This window comes from Dermacentor variabilis, chromosome 3 (genome assembly GCF_050947875.1).
Source record: "Dermacentor variabilis isolate Ectoservices chromosome 3, ASM5094787v1, whole genome shotgun sequence".
NCBI classification, from domain to species: Eukaryota; Metazoa; Arthropoda; class Arachnida; order Ixodida; family Ixodidae; genus Dermacentor; species Dermacentor variabilis.
In genome coordinates this window covers 50,207,661-50,226,028 of record NC_134570.1, presented here as the reverse complement: position 1 = coordinate 50,226,028, position 18,368 = coordinate 50,207,661, and the positions used below count along the sequence as shown (strand labels likewise).

Genomic DNA, 18,368 nt, shown 5'->3' with positions numbered 1-18,368 from the left:
GTAAAGTGACGGCCACAAACGCGCAAATCCTGGCGCCGATCGGATAGCGGTAGTCCGATGCGCAGCAGCCAGTTCGCTCGTACGCTGCCTTGCAGAGGGACACGATGTCGCAGCTTGACATATTGCCAGTCGCTACGTTTGCAGTCCACAAGGCAACAAAGTCGAATCATAGTGCTCACGAAAAGACTGAGACCAACTGTGACCGCGGAGCTCTCGTCAAAATGGAGTACGTTGTAACACAAGCAGACGACACTTGCTGTGTGCCGGAAGTGCTTAATGTACTGAAAAATTGTTCTTGTGCATTCTCTTTATGTTACTTTCTTTTCATAAAAACAAATTAACTAACATTCCAACTATTACGAAGATCATTTGTTTACCATAAAGTTGGAAAAATTATCGATCACGCGCCCTTGTCAGCCAATCGGATAGCTCGCCCCACTGACGTCGTATGAGTGATTTCGGTCATATGGGTAGGGGCGGCTTAAAATTCCGCCGAGCAGTGCGCTGCGATCGGCAGCGATGTGCATTTTTAAAACCTTATAATAAATTACACGCTTTACGCAGAGCACTTAGATGTGTCAATTAATGATCAGAAGGACCTACTCTAACGACTCAGTACGTTTGTAGAAAATCGTCAAAAGCGTTTCAGGGTCCCTTTAATAATGGCAGTTTTCTTTTCCATCGTTAACCGACGGTACTGCTTTCCGCGCTTCGATGCCATCGGCGAGGAAGACTGAGTGGGGGCCATTGAAGGCAAGCGAAATCCTCAAGTTGCGCACAGTGGAATTCGCTGACGAGCGTCGAAGCACCTAGGCCTAGTGTCGCAGAGCACACTTGACACAACGGCACAACCGCACACCACTATAGTGTACTAGAATAATGTCCTAGTGGCGCGAGCAAGAGGGAGAGGCAATGGGCCGGTTGAAGCAAACGCCAGTAGCCGCCGCCGGTGGCGCTGCTGCGCCTTTTTCTAGCTGCCGGTGTGCGGTCGGGCTGGCTCAGACACGCTCTGCGGCTGTTTGCTCCGTGCGTTTTCCGAGCCGTGTTATGTTCAATGTGGTCATTCTGGTGAAAAACAGTGGCTGTTTTGAAAAAGAAGGAGTCTCTCTGCATGTACTGCACCACAGGAGGCACAATGCCAAAAAGAAAGACGAACTCCCATTGCTACACTCCGGGCTGCCACAGTGGTTATCCGAGAACATTGATGCAGCAGAAGCAGTGATTCTGAAAACACTGCCAGACCACTCTCCTTGCACTATAGCATCCAGTGACAGCCTCCCATTTTCTATATCGCTGGTTATGTGGCGAGAAAGTGTATTTTAAAGACAGGCTGTGAAGCCTGCCTGAACTTGCTACTGATCACCAAAGAGGCAGCAGGAAATTTGAGGCTTGCAGAGTTTACCCATATGAAAGACAACGGTGGTTTGTTATATCCTGCCTTCCCTCTGTACCAGTTTGTGGTCAACTTGAAGAAAGACTTCACAGCTTGTTTTAGGCTTCTTGGGTTGCACGCAGACAGTATTTTAGATGTTGATAAAGCAAGGCGGCAGCATCAACTTGGCTGCCGTGATCACTGCGAATCTATGACAGCAGAACTCACTGCTTTCTACATAACAACCAGGCTACAATTCTTCACAAAGATCGTGAATAAGTGTAATGAAAGAAGGCGCCAGGCATCAAAATATATTAAGCTCAGTCGATGTACCTAGAACTCCATGCTACAAGGTGTTTTTCTTGTGTTTTAACAGTAATAGTTACTTATACTGTGATTAGATGCTCGGTGTCTAGGGAAGGCGCACTTTAGGGTTCTTTTATAGCTGTGCCATTTTCATTGTGAATAAACAAAAAAGCACTAACCTCGCTTTCTTCTAGACTCGCTCTGACAGTATGTGCTGAAGATGCGGCGGACGGCGCATTTCTTAGGAGCTCAAATTTCGGGGAACATTTTAAGTTTGTATCTGCGCAATTGTACAGTCAAAAATAAATTCCGGGGTTTAATGTGCAAAGCACACTACCATCTAATTATTAAGCATGCAGTAAGGGAGAGGGGAGGGGCACTTGAATAATTCTGACCACGTTGGGTTTTATAACCGGCAACAACACGGATATTTTTGCATTTTGCCACCATGAAAATGCAGCCAACGAGACCGTTATATAATTAGGGGCGATGATGGTCGACGAGCTGGTGGTGAACGGGACTGGTGACGTCGGAAACGCCCTCGTGCTTAGCAGCGCAACGCCGAAGTTGCTACGCACTTTCGTGTCATTCGTGATAAGCATGCGACTTAAGTGGAGTAAATGTAGCTGCATAGAAGCAAAGCAGGCTCAGATATACTGGCTTTCAAGCAGTAGATGAGCAAAAATAAGCTCGGTGAATTGCCAGCTGGCACAGGCGATGCCACGAGCGTAATCAAAGCACCGGACTTCGCTAGCAGACGAAGTTGTCAATGCTACAGTATCGACGTGGCCTTCAAAAACTTCCTTTACGCAATACTTTGTTAAATACAATCCTTGTCTGTCATAATGAAAGAATCATGTCCGTAAGAAACGCTTAGAAACACGGACCACCTCAAAAGTAGCAATTATGAGAGCAGCCGGTCTGCTAGAAAAGGTCGCAGTGGCGACACCTAGTGGCATCAACGGAAAGAGGCACGCGCGCTCCTTCCTGGTCACGTCACTAGGACATTATTCTAGTACACTATACACACCACGCTAGCCAAAACATGGCCGGCGCAAACAAACGAAATGGTGCCGCTCCGGAAACTCCGCCGGAGGAGGAAGTGCGGTGATGAACATAGCCAGCGTGCCCAGGCCAAATCGGTGTGTGACGGCTAGATACGGCTAGTTGTGGTTCAAAGCGGTGATATGCTTCGGCTGCAAGTCGATTTCCTTCGCAAGGGCGCTGCTCGAGGAGCCAAAGCACCTTCCGTCGCGTCAAAAAGTCAGGAAAATTGGACAGTGGGGGGTTCGAGTGTCCGAAACTTCAGATGTCCTTATACATTGATTCTATGGGGCTCGTGGCGGTGCCACGAAGACGTCCGAAATATCAGGCATGTCCGAAAATTTGGGTGTCCGAAAATTCAGTCGTTGACTGTATTTCAAACAAAATTTCTCACCCCCATGGACCACTTTTTGAACCGCTTTTCGTACAAACCTGAGCCAAAAGTGAAGCGCGTGTCTTAAAAATGATGAAGAAACACACTTGGGGAGTCGAAACCGAACTGGAGCAGGCAGAGGAGCCCTCATTTCTCATCCGGCTTAAAAGTGCCAGAAAGGAACCCTCTAGTCTGTGCTTGAACACGTTACCGTGCGCTGACCTACGCCACACTCCTAGCTCATCTCCAGCCTTGGACACGTGGGAGGACAACACACGTTCACGCAGCATGCGGGCGAACCCTGCACATCGAGCAACCATCCTTCTCGGCTCCTCACCCTCCCGCGTTTTTCCTCGCACCCGCAGCAAACAGCGCTCCGGGCGCGAACTTATCGTACTTGGACTTTATACGGAACCTAGGCTACTTCCGGCACATGTGGTAGTGTGTTCATGGCATGCGAGAAAGATAAAGACTGAAATGTACTGCACAATTGGCCCAACGCTATATTTAAAGGGGCTCTCCTTAGTTCGAACTCCGTGTTATTTGAACACCGTACTTATTCGATTCTAATGTGCCCTTGATTGTAATGTGTACCTATTTTCTGTGGTTGGGGTGGGGGAGAAGAACGACAGGCTCACTTGTAATGCACACCCATATGCTGTAACCTAAAAGGAGAAAAGTCCTTTACAGTATCGCGCACGTCATTCTTTCATAAAAAAATACAACTTTCTCTCATTTGGAAAAACCAAGGTACTCCCAATTCGCTAAAGTAGCGAGAAATAAAAAAAGTCGCAGTTTCACCCTAAAGGTGAAGCATCGGTTGCGATAGCAAATTAGTAGACAGCTACACGAAGTAAGGATAGCAGTTTTCTCGGCTGTAAAACGTAAACATTCGCTTACTGAATGAACAAGCGTGGTGTCATGCACGCACAAACAAACATTAACACGTCTCACTTGATTATTGCGGAAACTAGCTATCAAAGCGCTGGAGGGAGGAAGTGTGGTAGCAGGAGCGAATATATTGACGTTCGTGCTGCCTCTCGCTTTGACGTGAACGAAACAACAAGAACACAGTGCGGTACGCCTTATAGCCGTATACACTCTGGGCCCATCGCAGATTGCTTTCAAGATAGGGGCCGCGCGGCCATGCCATACGCAGCAGCCGCCGGAGTAGAATGCCTCTCTTTCTGTTTGCGCCAGACCGGCATGGAACTTTCGGGAACTATGAATGCCCGTGATGCAGCCCGATTTTCATCTGTCTCCACATATGTGATCACTTTCCTTTTAACTGCAGCATCACGATGAACTCAGCGTGTCTTCGTAGTTGGCATTTCTACCCTGATAGAGCAAACACAGAAAAACGGTAGACAGGCGGTGTTCTAACCTAAGCACACATACCACAACACATGGAGGAAGCTACGGCAGCTACACTCAAAGCGCGTATGAGGTGGCCATTTTCAAATGCCGATGGCGATATGGTAACTCAGATTTAGAGTTGTACTTGAATCTAACATGCACGCAATTTTTGGACCAGTTTTATCGCGGGAAAAAAATGTGTGTTAAATTCAGGTAAATACAGTAAATTTCCAGTCCCTGTGGAATTTGAATTAACGAGATTCTGCTGTGTTTAGAAAATTTTAAAGCGTGCTGCAGTAAAGGTGTTGCATTTATCATTTCTGGCAATGAAAATCTATTTAAAAGTAAATACGGTGATAGGTGACTAGGGAGTGCTTTGGGACTACTTGTGGTCAGAGATGCCATTAGTCCTATTGAACGTCGCTGCTGAGTTGCGTGGGCAAAGCACGTAACGGGGAGTGCCATCGCTCACCTCCCCAGGCTCAGCTGCCAACAGGCAAGGCTCCGACAGTGGCCACCCAGCTGGGCACCGTGCAGATTGTTCAGCAGGGCTCTGGACAAGGAGCCAAGGCCACGACCCTGCCCTCAGCCACGGCCATCACCGTACAGCAGATCATCAAGCAGGTGCTGCCTGTCAACCAGAACTTTCTGGTAGGTCACTCTCTCTCACTTCCTGCCACTTGATCACGCATCACTTTAATAATTGTTGCACTAATTACAGTTGAATCCTGCAATAAAGAAATCAGTGGGCAGTACAAAAAAAATCTGCTTTCACAGGAATTTAGTTCAGAAGTAAGGCAGCACAGACAGTGAATGCACTGCAAAGTGAAACTTTGCTGTCAAAAATTTTTTGGCCCACGTTGGTGAACTGTGAGGCTATCCAGAACAATATTGTCCACAGCACGAAGTGCACCCCATGCGTTGGTCAGTGATGACAGCATTGCCATAGAGCAGTATTGGTCGATAACTTTTGGGGCCACAATCAGTTTCACGTGAGTCGGAACTGGACGCATTGGCATCTATGAGCAGCAGCGTTCCATGCACACTACAGGATTTATCCAGTGTTATAAAGCATGCCGTCTTGGGATGGTGCCAGGAACTCTGTCGCTCGCAGAGGCCGACGCTGAAAAAAAAAAGAAAAGAAAAAAAAAAATCCTGGGAAAGTGATCATATCCAGAAAACTGATAGATGGAGGATGCCGACCCATTGGACAAACTTTAGTCCAACGCTGCCAAATCCGCACGCAATGCCTTTTTGGTGGTACCAAAACCAGTGCTCTTGAAGCTGTGGCTGTATTCTCGGACGCTCACTTTCGGGGACGCAGCAAGGCCCGTGCCTCGGTTCTTAATTGCGGCTGGAGGCACGGCAGCCCATGCTGCGGCCATCATCTCAAGCGCCATAAACAAGTCCACGTTGGTGGACGTGGACTTCTTGTTTTTCGGTGCACTTTGTTTTCTCTACACCCCACTAATTATTGCACACTGATTGACAGAGTACATAGAATGGCAGAGTACACTGCACATTGCGCATGGTACACACAAAGAGTCATCACATGTAAGGTGGTGATGCAGCCGTGCCATCTGAAACAAGTGATCGGCAAACAATATGGCGGCCATGATGTGTTTCCAACCCCAGCAACTGCTTTTGGTGCTTTCGGCGGTGGCCTTACAAGTGGTATTATACACAATAGGTAGAAAATGCGTTTGAGCACTTTTTGAACTGTTAACATTACACGGGTGGATGATGTGGGGACAAATGTTTCGACAGCTTCTCTTTCTTTTGAATTATTTGTCGATTTTAGTGAAACTTGCTGAGTTTATGTATTTCAATGTGCTAGTTTTAAATATACATCCAGTTTTCTTGCAGAGTAAATAATTTTCCAGCAATTGAAGAAATTCAACTTTATTGCATAATTGGCTTGGAGGTAAGCTATCTATCAAACTACTGTATTTACTCGCATAATGATCGTACTCGCGTAATGATCGCACCCCTGTATTCTGTCGTAAAAATTCGATATTTTATTTCCTGTGTAATGATCGCACCCCGAACTTGCTGCAGCGATATGTTGTGTGCCAAGTCTAGCTAATAATGATCGCGTTTACCAACTGTAAAATGCTACGCGAACGTCTCTTCAAGGCAAACCAAGTGGTCTGCACGCACCAAATATTCTTAAGCAAATGCCCCATTTCATTCCTTTTATCACTTTCTGCACTTCCATGACAAAAAAAAAAGCTACAAGCAAACTTGCCTTTATTATGTGTAGGCTTTATAATGGTTGTAGTCAACAACAACAACAAAAAAGAAAAAGGCGCCTTTTGATTCTTCTTATCTGCACTCGTGGGCACGCAACAAATTGCGAGCGGCAACGATAGTAGCCACGTTTACACTGATACGTTAGTAGTGCACCCTATTCATATGCCGGCGCTTGTAACACACATAAGATACTCGCCCACCCTTAGCGGAAACGTGCCGTATTAGGATAGTAGTGAAGACAGATGCCGCAGTTTCCGCAGCATGCTGGCCATGTGTTTCGATGTCACTGGCAGCTAAACGCACCCATCTGTTTCTGTCCCCTCAAAGTGGACGTGGCTATGTTATTGCCACAAACTTGCCAATATTAACAATATTATTCATTACTGATACAGAAGAAACTGTTTCAATGCATGTAACTTATGTTATGCATGTTAACTGCATGTAACGGCAACTTGCCGCGACCCTGCAGATTGTAGAATCCCCGACAGGTGGCAACTCACACCGAAATGGAACGGACAGCGCCTGTTCTTTACGGTTGGCGCCGGCAGCATGAGTTACGTGATGCGCGGTCCTTTCGCTTGTCGTGCTGATTGACCTTACAATAACCCACCTGCCTTAAAGTTGGGATAGCCCTTCTGCATTTCGGAGAAAAACTGGAATGTAAAGCCTTCTATGAAGTGCATAAAGGATAGCTGCAAAACATAGGTCCACTACAACAGTGCGCACCAATTCATTAGATTCAGAGGAAAAAGAGCACTAGATTCTGTTCAACAGAAATTCTATAGATAAAAAAATATTTTCCAGACAGAACTGAGCTTTAATCAGTGCTGACATACTATGATAATTTGATGTTGCCTTTAAGAGTAGACGGTACGGTATGTCTTGATTTCTGTGTACGTATTTTACTGATAGCTTGCTATATTTTTGTTTTGCAATGCTAGGAGACTTCCAAGCATGCGCAGCACCATACTTTCTTGGCCAAAATTTGTAAGCATTAAAATCGATATTCGATTTGATATTTGGCCTTTTAATCTTGGATTTCATTTGACATTCGATTTGAAATCAACTATTCGGTATTCGCTCACCTCTAGTATTCCGCACACCTTGCTATTGCTGCCTAATACCTGACATTTGACCGTTCAGCGAATCTTGTAGTGTACCATTGATCCTTTGTTGTTGCTCTGTCACGACAGGTGTCAAGTGCGGTGCAGTCAGCAGCGGGCGGCAGCTCCGGCGGCGCAACCACGGTGAGCCCCGCGACGCAGGTGCAGCTGCACGCCATGCTGCACAAGCCTGCTGTGAGCACGGTCGCCCTGGCTGCACCGACGGTGGCCTCCTCGGGGGCCACTACAGCCACCCTGGTGCCCACCCGCATCATGACGCTGCAGCAGCCACCTGGACAGCCCACCGCAGTGGCCCTCAAGCAGGGCCTGCAGGTTGGTATTGCCTGCGTGTACACAGATACAGATGAAAGGAGGGTGAAGAAAGTGGTGAGGGCTGGGAGGGGCCTGTGATGTTAACTGTTGTTTAGCCATAGTAGTGCTGGCCTAAATAACGTATTGTCACAGTTCTGTATTCTGGTGCAGTGTCACATTTTACTTTCTTACCCAAAAATTGCCGATCGCAAGGGTGGGACTCCTGCGCCATTTGTGCTATTTTGGTATAAACTCAGATTCCTGCGCCAAACACAGAAAATTGACCGAAATTGCGCCACGTTGCACCAGAACGGCTTTGGCACGTGTGCTCCCGCATTGGCCGTGAATAGCGAGCGGATTCGTTCTCTGAAAAAGAGCACAGCCATTCTTATTCTGGCTCAGCCTTGCTTACAGCCATGTGCAGCCAAGACGTGTACCCGCCCCACTCCTTGCGCGCCCGTGATCGCGTTACCGTAAGCTGGCCCCCCTCCTCCTCTTTCCCTCTGCTCGCATGGGGAATAGGTACTCATGCATGATGCCACCGGCTTTCTTTCCCACCCTCACACACTTTCACTCGCACCTAAAGCACAAAGTGCACTGGGCGGCATTTGGACTTCATTCATTTGCAGCTTCACTGCGAGGTCGCTCTTATCGTGCTGAAGGCGATTTGAGAAGTGCATTTGTAAGCAGGCGCTTGTAATTCCATCATTTGACCATCTGGGTCCACGGAAGTTTCCATTTCTTGTCTCGGCATTCTTTTGTGGCGGAAGCGAAATTTTGTTATATTGAAATCGCATGTATGTACGCTTCGTTATATTGAGGTTTAATTACATGTTGATCTATGGACAAGAGGTCATGAAAAGGTAAATAATTTGTTGTACAATCGACTCCCGATAATTCGAAGCCGCTTAATTGGAATTTTCGGTTAATTAGAAGTGAAGTGTTGGTCCCGTCAGTTTTGCATGTAATCCTATAGAAGAAATCGCTCGATAATTCGAAGTCCTCATCCAGTAATATTGTTTAATTGGAAGTTAATTTTCAGCCGGGATCCTCGAGGTGACCGTCATTCTTTGGTAGAATGTGCAATTTTTCAAATGTTGCAACAGTTCCGTGCTCCGCGTTGGTGTCATCGCCACCGCAGCCGCCCGCAACGCCATCCTTCTTGGAGCGGCGCGATTATTCATTGCTACGGCTGCCGTGGCCTCTGCGATCAACTCCGGCGGGAGGCGAAGCGGCTCCCGCCGCAGGCCACGCGCGGCGGCCGCGCGTGGCCGGAGCTGATCGCGGAGGCCACGCAGGTGCCATAGGTGCACGCAGCGCTGCATACTGGCAGTGGCGAGATTGTGCGAGATTAGTCTTGCAGCGTGCGCAGCGTATGTCGAGGCAGTTGGTCGAGGCGTGTGTTAGCCGAGCGCCTTTGTGCGGGAAGCTCGTAGGCTAGGTTGTTCCACGAGTGATTCGGAATTGACTGTACCTAGTCGCGCAGTTTATAGCCATGGCAAACTGTGGCTCTTATCGCGCGCTCGACCTGGCAACGAAAGTCGAGCTTTTGAAGGAAGTTGAGAAGGGAGGTGCCGCCAAACAAGACATAGCGCGGAAGTACGGGATCAAGCCGAACACGCTCTCTAACTACATCAAGAACAAGCGCACAATAATGGATGCATTTGAGAACGACAAGTTCAAGACTTCTCGGAAGCGAATGCGCACCAACGCTTACCCAGAGTTGGAGAAGGCTCTGCTGGTTTGGATTAGGGAGCCCAGGAGCAACAAACTTCCTCTCAGCGGAGACATCGTTGCGATGAAAGCCCGAACGCTTGCAGCAATGTTGGGGATCGATGACTTCGTTTCGTCAGATGGATGGCTGACGCGCTTTAAAGATCGCCATGACCTGGTTTTCAAGAGCGTGTGTGGTGAAAAGGCGTCCGTTAACCAGGAAACATGCGCCACGTGGAAGGGCAGAAAGCTGCGTGAATATCTCGCCGAATACAGACCGGAAGACATCTTCAATGCAGATGAGACTGCACTCTTGTATCGGCTTCTACCAGAGAAGACCCTGACATTCAAGGACGATGACTGTGCTGGGGGCAAACGCAGCAAGGAGAGTGTCGGTGCTGATCGCGGCAAACATGACTGGCACGGAACGTTGTCGGTTACTTTTGATTGGGAAAGCCGCGAAGCCGAGATGTTTTAAAGGCGTGAAGACACTGCCTGTGGTCTATGAGGCGAACAAAAAAGCGTGGATGACAGCCGAAATCTTCAAGAGCTGGATAAGCAAATTGGACCGCAAGTTTGCTGCTTCGAACCGCAAGGTGTTGTTCCTTGTCGATCACTGCAGTGCTCACGTGAATGTGCCAGCCTTGAGTGCAATACGCCTCACATTTTTGCCTGCAAACACAACGGCTGTTTTGCAGCCAATGGACCAAGGCATCATCAAGAATGTTAAAGTCCTGTACAGGCGGCACCTCCTCGAGCGCCTGATTTTGTGTATCGATAGCTCCACAAAGTACGCGGTGAGCCTGCTTAGTGCCATCCACATGTTGGCGTGAGCATGGGATCGTGTGAAGCAAGAAACAATCGCAAACTGCTTCAGGGCTTGCGGTTTTGTGGCAGCTTCTTCGGAGGATGCCTCTGAAATTTCAGCGGAGGAAGCGTCAACAAGCGAGCTTGACGGCACTGATTTTGGTGATGCTCTCGGGGACGTCAATTTTGAAGATTACGTCGCCGTAGACAAGGCGGTCGAAATGTGCGGTGCGCTGACGGATAGCGAAATTGTAGAGATTATTCGGCCTCAGGAAAGCGACGATGACGTTGAAGGCGAGCCGCAACCTAAGGCTGCCGATGTAGCTGCGGGCCTTGCTCTTGCGGAGCGCTTCTTTGCCGATGAAGGTAACGCGGAAGAAGCGTTTCGCCACATCTACAGCCTGCAGAACTTGCTTTCAGCAGCGCGATTCGGCAAGAAGAAGCAACGCAAGATGCCCGACTATTTTTCTTAGAGAAAATACTCGATTTCGCCACAAATAAAGTGCTGTTTTTTGTGTTTTGTGCTTAATTGGAAGTTCGTTTTATTCGAAGTTTTTTGCGGTGCCCGTGAACTTCGTATTAACGGGAGTCGACTGTATCAAGCTTCAATTGTAATTGCTATCACAATAAAAACAGATTACAGTAGTCTTATGTTATACCAGCCCAGGGTTGATTGCTGCTCTCTGGGTCTGCGGTGACACATGGCGACCCAAGAATGATGTTGCCACGTCGATTGGACCGCACAATTTGTGAACATTTCTCGATATCGTGATGACTGTCAGCATGGGAATGTATAGTTATATCGTAGGGCCGCCTATGCTTTCAGCTTCACAAGAAAGTGTGCCCCGTGCCGCCGCTCGATCGGCTTGTTCTATATTCTAGTACACTATAGGTATAAAGCGTGCTTCGACTATGCGCTTCGTGTAGATTTATTCTGTGTTTAGTTGTGGGTTTGAAGTGCACTGCCATATTTCATTATTCCACCGAAATTCACATTGGCCTGCTTCAAACTGCTCCAAAATGCAATTTGGCCTGCTCCAAACTGCTCCAAAATGGAATTTTACTTGCTCCGAAAATTGCTCCAAAACGACTTTGGGTAGTCCCACCACTGCGATATTATGGGGTAAGGGTATCGATATTGCTGGGATTTTCTCAGCTGTTTGCATTCAAGGCAGCACAGTAGTTTTACTTTTGGTGATACTCGTGCACTGTTGCATCATGCTGCACTTTAATGGCCAGCATTGGGATGTCTGTGGTCAGCTGTCTTTACAGTTCCTTGTAATGAGACAGTACCATCTACATAATGCTTGTACAGTTGCGCTGCATTGTTTGCTTTACTTTTTGTTGGAAAGCATGTGCAAACAAACTAGATTCAGCTCTTCATTTTTCCCACTGTGGTGTTCTGTTTAAAATGTTTTTGTTTGATCAGCATTACTGAATCAGTTCCGGGGCATGTTACGACCACAAAGTTTTCATTTGCGGAATACTTCTTGTACGTAGCATATCAGTCCTTCTTCTGTTTGCCATTGTCTTGAAGGAAAGTATACCATGAGCTGGGATGCCCTCGTTGTACCTATGCCTGCTGTTCTGTTTCTTTTTCTCTTTGTTTTGATTTTGAGCATTGTTTGGTCTGTTTTTTTTTCCCCTCTCCCTCCCTTCCCCCGCTGTCTGCCCCTCTTGTCTGCCCACCGCATGGCTGCCTGCTCTTTTCATCCTGCTGTACCCACCGTCAACGTCAACGCACAGCCTTCTCAGTCTGACCAACAGCCTGCCAAAAGGGGCGGAGTACCTCCGTCCCAGTCCACTCCAGACTCGGGACGGCTATGATCGTCATTGTCCTCTTCTTCCTCAGGCACATCCTTCCTGCTTACTGCAAACATCCCCCTCTCTCCTGCCCCCTCCCCCCTGTTGCCACTGTTCTTCACCAGGTGATCACAGCCTCGGCAGGCACGGCACAGACGTCATCCTACACTGTTGAAGGCTCCGCAGCAGCACCCCTGGTGGCCAGCATCGTCACTGACGCGGCAGCTGCTGCAGCCGCGCTCAAGCCGGTGGAAGGGGGCACCCTGCCCAAAGCCATTGCCGTGGCTGTCACCACGGCCACAGGAGCGGACAACTCTGTGGTGCCGCCCAACGTGACGGCACCGTCTTCGTCGGAGACCATCACACGTGCCGTCAGTGTAGATGTGAGCGCTGCGACTGTGCAGGCGGTTCAGGCAGCCATTGAAGCGGCTCGTCAGCAAGGGTCACTGCCGTACACCATGCGCCTACGGAACAACCCGCCCAAGCCTGCGTAGACTCCTCCTCCTCGTGCACTTCCTCGTGTAGACCTCTGTTCCGGCCAGTACGCAAAACTCGTAAAGTGTCTCTCTCACTCGCTCGATGTGTGTGTGCATGCGCTCGTCGTGATAGTGAATAAGCAGGAACAGAACTGTACACGTGTTGTTTTGGTTGCGTGTGACGAGTGGTGGAAGGGGAACATTCTCTTCCTCGTTCCGTCGGCTGAGTCACCATTCTAAAGGAAGTGGACTGCTTTTTTTAATTGTTTTGTCTCTTGAAGGCGACCCTTTGCCTTAGATGTTGGTGCGTTTTTCGTGTGCTTTTTCCCAACCCTGGTGGCTGGAGACAAATGTTTAGGATGCATGTTTAGGAGCTTCATTCCACAAAAAGAAAGTGGCATACAGGGGACTGTTTTAAAAAAAGCACATCGTGAATTCAATGCAAGTTTGGCGGTCCGGGCACATTGAGTGCAACGTTGTATCAAGAGTTTGAGTGATGAAATTCTGTGCCTTCACACTTGCGTATTGTTGATTTTTCTTGACGTTTGTTTCATAATTTTCTTTCTCTCCTTTTCTTTTCTCTTTTTCGTTTTTTTTTTTTTGGTAAGTGCAAGTGTTTGGGCACAGTCAGCTCTGCTTCTCCACATGTATGAGATTAGCAGGGCTGCTTGTTGTATAGCTGACACTCATCTTGTACATAAAGCCTCATTTCAAACACCCTGGTACCCGTGTGCGTGTCTCACTGCTCATTCATAAGTGTCACATTGTTGTACAGAGCGCATCGACGTGGAACGAGCTCACATTATACCACTTCGTCTTACGTGACCTCTGTAATTTATGCTAAAGAAGATGGAATAAACACAGCTGGTTTTGTTAAGTCCAATTTCTAATTCCAGTGCTGAGCTACATTTGTGTTGCCTGTGAAAGGGAGTGGGATGTATGCCGTGCATGTAGATGCGTATTTCTGTGAACTGCTTGTGCAGTGCCGCAGTGACTTCCACTAGTAGTGTGAGTTTTTAGAAAATATGACTGTTTTCTTGTGAGACGGCATACTTAGTGAACTTCAGCCAAGAAACTGGGCTGCCTGATTATCCTGCCTGATTGTTGGTCTACTCCTGGAGGGGATTTTCGGCACTAATCTCGAAGGTGGCAGTATAACGTGCATACGAAGTGGTTACGTGCAGACATCACGTGACGCAAATCTTCCCTTACCGCATATCAGAGAACGGTTTTACTGGTGTATGTCTGTCCATATCTCGGTCAATACGTCGCAGTGTGTGAATGTGCCACTCTAGTTTTGAAAGGCTACGACAATGGTTGCAACAACTACGTGCAGATGGCGCGTGATGCAGCTGGTGATCCGGTTCTCTCCTGTACCTTGTGTTTGTTTTGCTGCTTGTAAAACCTTGTACATGGCACTTAAATCACGGCATTGTGTGCAGCAGCCGCAATGACTTGAGCCGAAGCACCTTGGACAGAAGCTATCCAATGAAGGGAGTTTGAGAAGTTATTAGAGCTGTATTGGTAAATTAGCCTACTACAATTCCAAAAGATGCCACTGTTGCCATCAGAATATCCTTAGGAAGTCAAGTGAAAATGGAGAGAGAGTTGGCAATGCCACTTTGAAGTTTCTGCGTCATTAATTTTGATGTGGCCTGGTCAGGCATTGTTCACTGTTTATCGGTACGATGGATTACATCCTATTGTAAAAGAGCCAAAAGCTGAACTTGCTCAGTTTCAAGAACTTGTGCTGGGCCACAGTGTCCTGAATTCGAAAAAGGCAGGTGAACGTGAGTTTCTTCCTTAAGCCTGGCCGTGGCTGCACTTGGTTGAGTGCATACCATAGAGTTTCTCACTATAACAGCTAGAGGGTAATCTGGCGCCACCGTCTATGGGAGTTTCTTAAGGGGGCACCGTGCCGTCATGGGAATGACGGTATATGTGTCTGCGAGGCTCGTGTTGGCTGGTGTTGCAAGAGGCTTCGTCTAAAACGTGGATATGGCTACGCAAATAACGCGTTCTCAAAGTAAAATCTTCATAAAATGTTTCCATTCACGCATATTACATCTTTACTCACCCACCATGCATGACCAAGCGAAGAAAAGCAAGAACCGACGACCAACTGTTTCAAAGCGAGCGCGAGCCTTGTCTGTCCTCCAACTTCAGTGGCCTGCTGATACTTTTTACGTAACATGTAGTCGTACACACAATAACAAGTTCTCATAGTTAAACAAAACATGTTTTCGCGTAATAATAAAGCTAAAACAGCTTTTCGCGTGCTGTTCTAGTAGAAAATGAATCATTGTGACAGACGGAACGGTACTTGCCAAGCGCGTCTTCAAAGTGTCCTGTCTCTACGAGAACGATGCCAATCCGAATCCACAATATACCGGCATTCCCATGCATACCACAGCGCAGCAGCGCCAGATTTCCCTCTAGGTAATGTAGTGAGAAACTCTATGGTGCATACATGATCTGTGCAGTGTACGCTGGAGCCAATATGTGGAGGGTGCAAGGTAGGGGCGAGCCGACATGGCTGGTGGCTTCGCGTGTACTGCTTTCCACCGCGCCCATTGTTGGAGGTCGCGTAATGTTGAATTTTCGAGACGCGTTAAAGCAAGAGGCAGCATGAAGCATTCGCTCCCTGCTACCAGTGCTCTTCGTCATGCCGGCATTGCGACAGCGAGCATTGGGGCTCATTGAGTGAGATCCCTATGCTTGCCTCTGAGAACGTGACACCATGCTAGTTTGTAAGCGAATGACTTGGGCGAGTTGGTGTTTACTTAACATGATGCCTTTTAGCGCAAAAACTCGAGAAAAAAAAAACCCGTAGAGGCAAAAGGAAAGGGCAGACGAGCGTTACATCGTTTCCTTTTGCCTCTCCGTTTTCTTTTTTTTTTCTCTCGAGTGTTTGCGCTGAAGAGCATCATGTTTTGTAAGCGAATGATTACTGTAATTTATCTGGCCGATAAATTTACAAACCTTACTTCGTGTAGTCATCAAATACGTTGTCATCGCTGTCAGTGCTTTGCCTTCCGGACGAAAGTTTCACCGTGGTTTCACCTTCCGCCGCTTGCAACATTCTGTTGGGGCCGTCTAGCCTAACAATCTTTGGAAGTACGAAATCAGATTACCGATTTGTAATTGGTAAACTTTAGTGATATTATAGCAAGATTTAACGATGATCTTTATTTAGCGGCCGGCTACATTTTTTTTAGCGACATTGACATTTTATAGAGGTGTGCGAATATTCAGAGCTTCCGAATAATGACTGGAATAGTGTCGTATCCGATTCGGTTTTCGAATAGAATAGTCGTAAATGCGAGTATTTTTTAAAATGCATTTAGAATATTTGAATATGTCAACTGCGCTCAAAGAAACAAAGTTCGAGTAAAAGCGCCGTAAATTTTTACCTGTTCGGCCATAGTACGGACCTAAAACACGAGAACTTGCGTAGTGGAGCAGGCTACGACTACGGGGTTGCGGTAGCTCAATTGGTGGAGCATCGCACGCGAAATGCGAAAGTTGTGGGATCGTTCCCCACCTGTGGCAAGATGTTTTTTTCATCCACGTTCATTTCCATTTATTTATCGTTTCATATTAAGCACAAATGATTTCCCCTATGTTGTCCTCAGTAGTCGGTGTTTGATGCCTTCTTATGATGACTAATAAAAATCGGGGCCCCTCGGTTAACCCCCTCTCTCGTTCAGAAAGTTTGGTTATGGGAATTATTTTTTTTAACATAGGACATTGGCAATATAATAAGAGCTTGGTGGCGCAACTAACCATCCAGTTCCAAAGGGGACGCTTATGTATCCGTCCACCCAACCATGCATCCATCCACCCATAGAGTTTCCTACAAGATTACTAGAGGGAACTCTGGCGCTAGTGTCTACGTGAGCTACAATGGGAGCGGTTGTCCCAGCATGGGTATTATGGGAAGTACATGGATTTGCCTAAACTTCGTCCTTTTTGGCTTCAAACGGCTTTGTGACTTAGTAAACTCGTCATTTTCAACAGTTTATTGCGTAATAAATAATTAAATAAACATCTTTAAAATTGCCCGACTGCAGGATTCGAACACAGGGACTCTAGTACAGAAGCCTGATATTGAAACCATTAAGCCACGGATGCATGTATCGACAAGCGAATGAAACGCACTTATGAATTTATCGCGGGCATGCCAGTGCTTTGATACGCTTGGTGCGTTTCGATTTGGGCACATAAACAAGCTCAATCATTGCAATTAATAGCAATTGTACGCGTTCCCCGGCGTCTTCTACACTTCGAAGAATATAGATTGCGCTGAAATATACGACAATAAGATTTATATAGCGTAACATACAAAGCCCACAAGAACGTCTGAATCCACAAGCACGAAGATCAGACAAATCCATGTACTTCCCATCATTCCCATGGTAGGACAACGACTGCAGCGCCAGAGTTCCCTCTAGTAATTTTGTAGGAAACTCTACGCATCCACCCACCCATATAGAGTTTCATCACCGACCTATGAAACTCGCCCACTTACCCATCCATCCATCGCGGCCCATGTAAGACGCCGCGTTTCTAGCAGAACGCTCGCCTTCGTGCGCATGTAGCGTTCGCCGCCAGCGTTTCCCGCTAAACATTACAGTTGCATAAGCTGCAGTTGCCATCAAGAGTGAGAAGCAGTCAAGGATTTTCGAATACTATCGCGTTCCACTCTTAAAGGCGAAGCTTAAGCGTCCTCCCAATTTTTCTTAATCTAGTACATTCACATTTTGGTGCATACACAAACATGAGCATTTGCCTGACCTTCTACAGCGAAGCTGTATACCTCTACCGCCCAAGGAAATTTTCATGTCGTTGTGTTAAGCAAAAAACTCCCCATACGTGGACCGATCTCGGAGATAGTGCAATGCCGGGCCGACCCGCGGCGGAGTTGCAGTTCACCATTAAGGGGCCCACATACACATCTTCGCTGGTTATCCTGCTTCACAGAGTGGAAAGGCACTGGGATTTTCTTTTTTTAATGTGCTTCTTACCGTTCCCTTTTCATTCCAGGGAACTTGCCAGAATCGGGCATCAACAAGTTCACAGACCAAATCTCCACGACATTAGCCGGGCAGCGTACGCGCGGGCGAGCGTCTCAGTGCGCGCTTTCTGTTACTCATCGCGAACATCGCAGCCCCAACGTCGTAGCAGCAATCTTCCTCGCGGAAGCGCTTGCTGCACACCCGAGTTGTAGCCGATGGCTGCCTGCCGGTTCTAAGTTTCGTGATCCAAGCTTCGCGCAGTTTCTTGCCCTGCGGGTGCGTGTGAATGCTGGCACTGGGCTCCGTTGCGTACGCGCCCGGCACTGCGGCACCGAGCAGTAGCCTACCATGTCGGACGCCTTCAAAAGCAGCCGCTACCTACTATAGTGCTTTCAACTGTTGTCAAGCAGACACCCGAAGCGGGAAAACCTC

At 47.6% G+C, this 18,368-nt stretch overlaps 1 protein-coding gene across 6 annotated transcripts in view; it reads left to right on the top strand.

Moving 5' to 3' along the window:
* Positions 1-13,640, top strand: part of dom (domino helicase) — a 148,386-nt gene extending 134,746 nt beyond the window's left edge. For all 6 annotated transcript variants that reach the window (XM_075685056.1, XM_075685054.1, XM_075685052.1 and 3 more), the window contains 3 exons: positions 4,932-5,102; positions 7,898-8,140; positions 12,386-13,640. In XM_075685056.1, coding sequence (XP_075541171.1) covers positions 4,932-5,102; positions 7,898-8,140; positions 12,386-12,466 — 495 coding nt within the window. In that variant the 3' untranslated portion in view covers positions 12,467-13,640. The remainder of the gene's footprint in view (positions 1-4,931; positions 5,103-7,897; positions 8,141-12,385) is intronic.
* Positions 13,641-18,368: the final 4,728 nt, after the last annotated feature.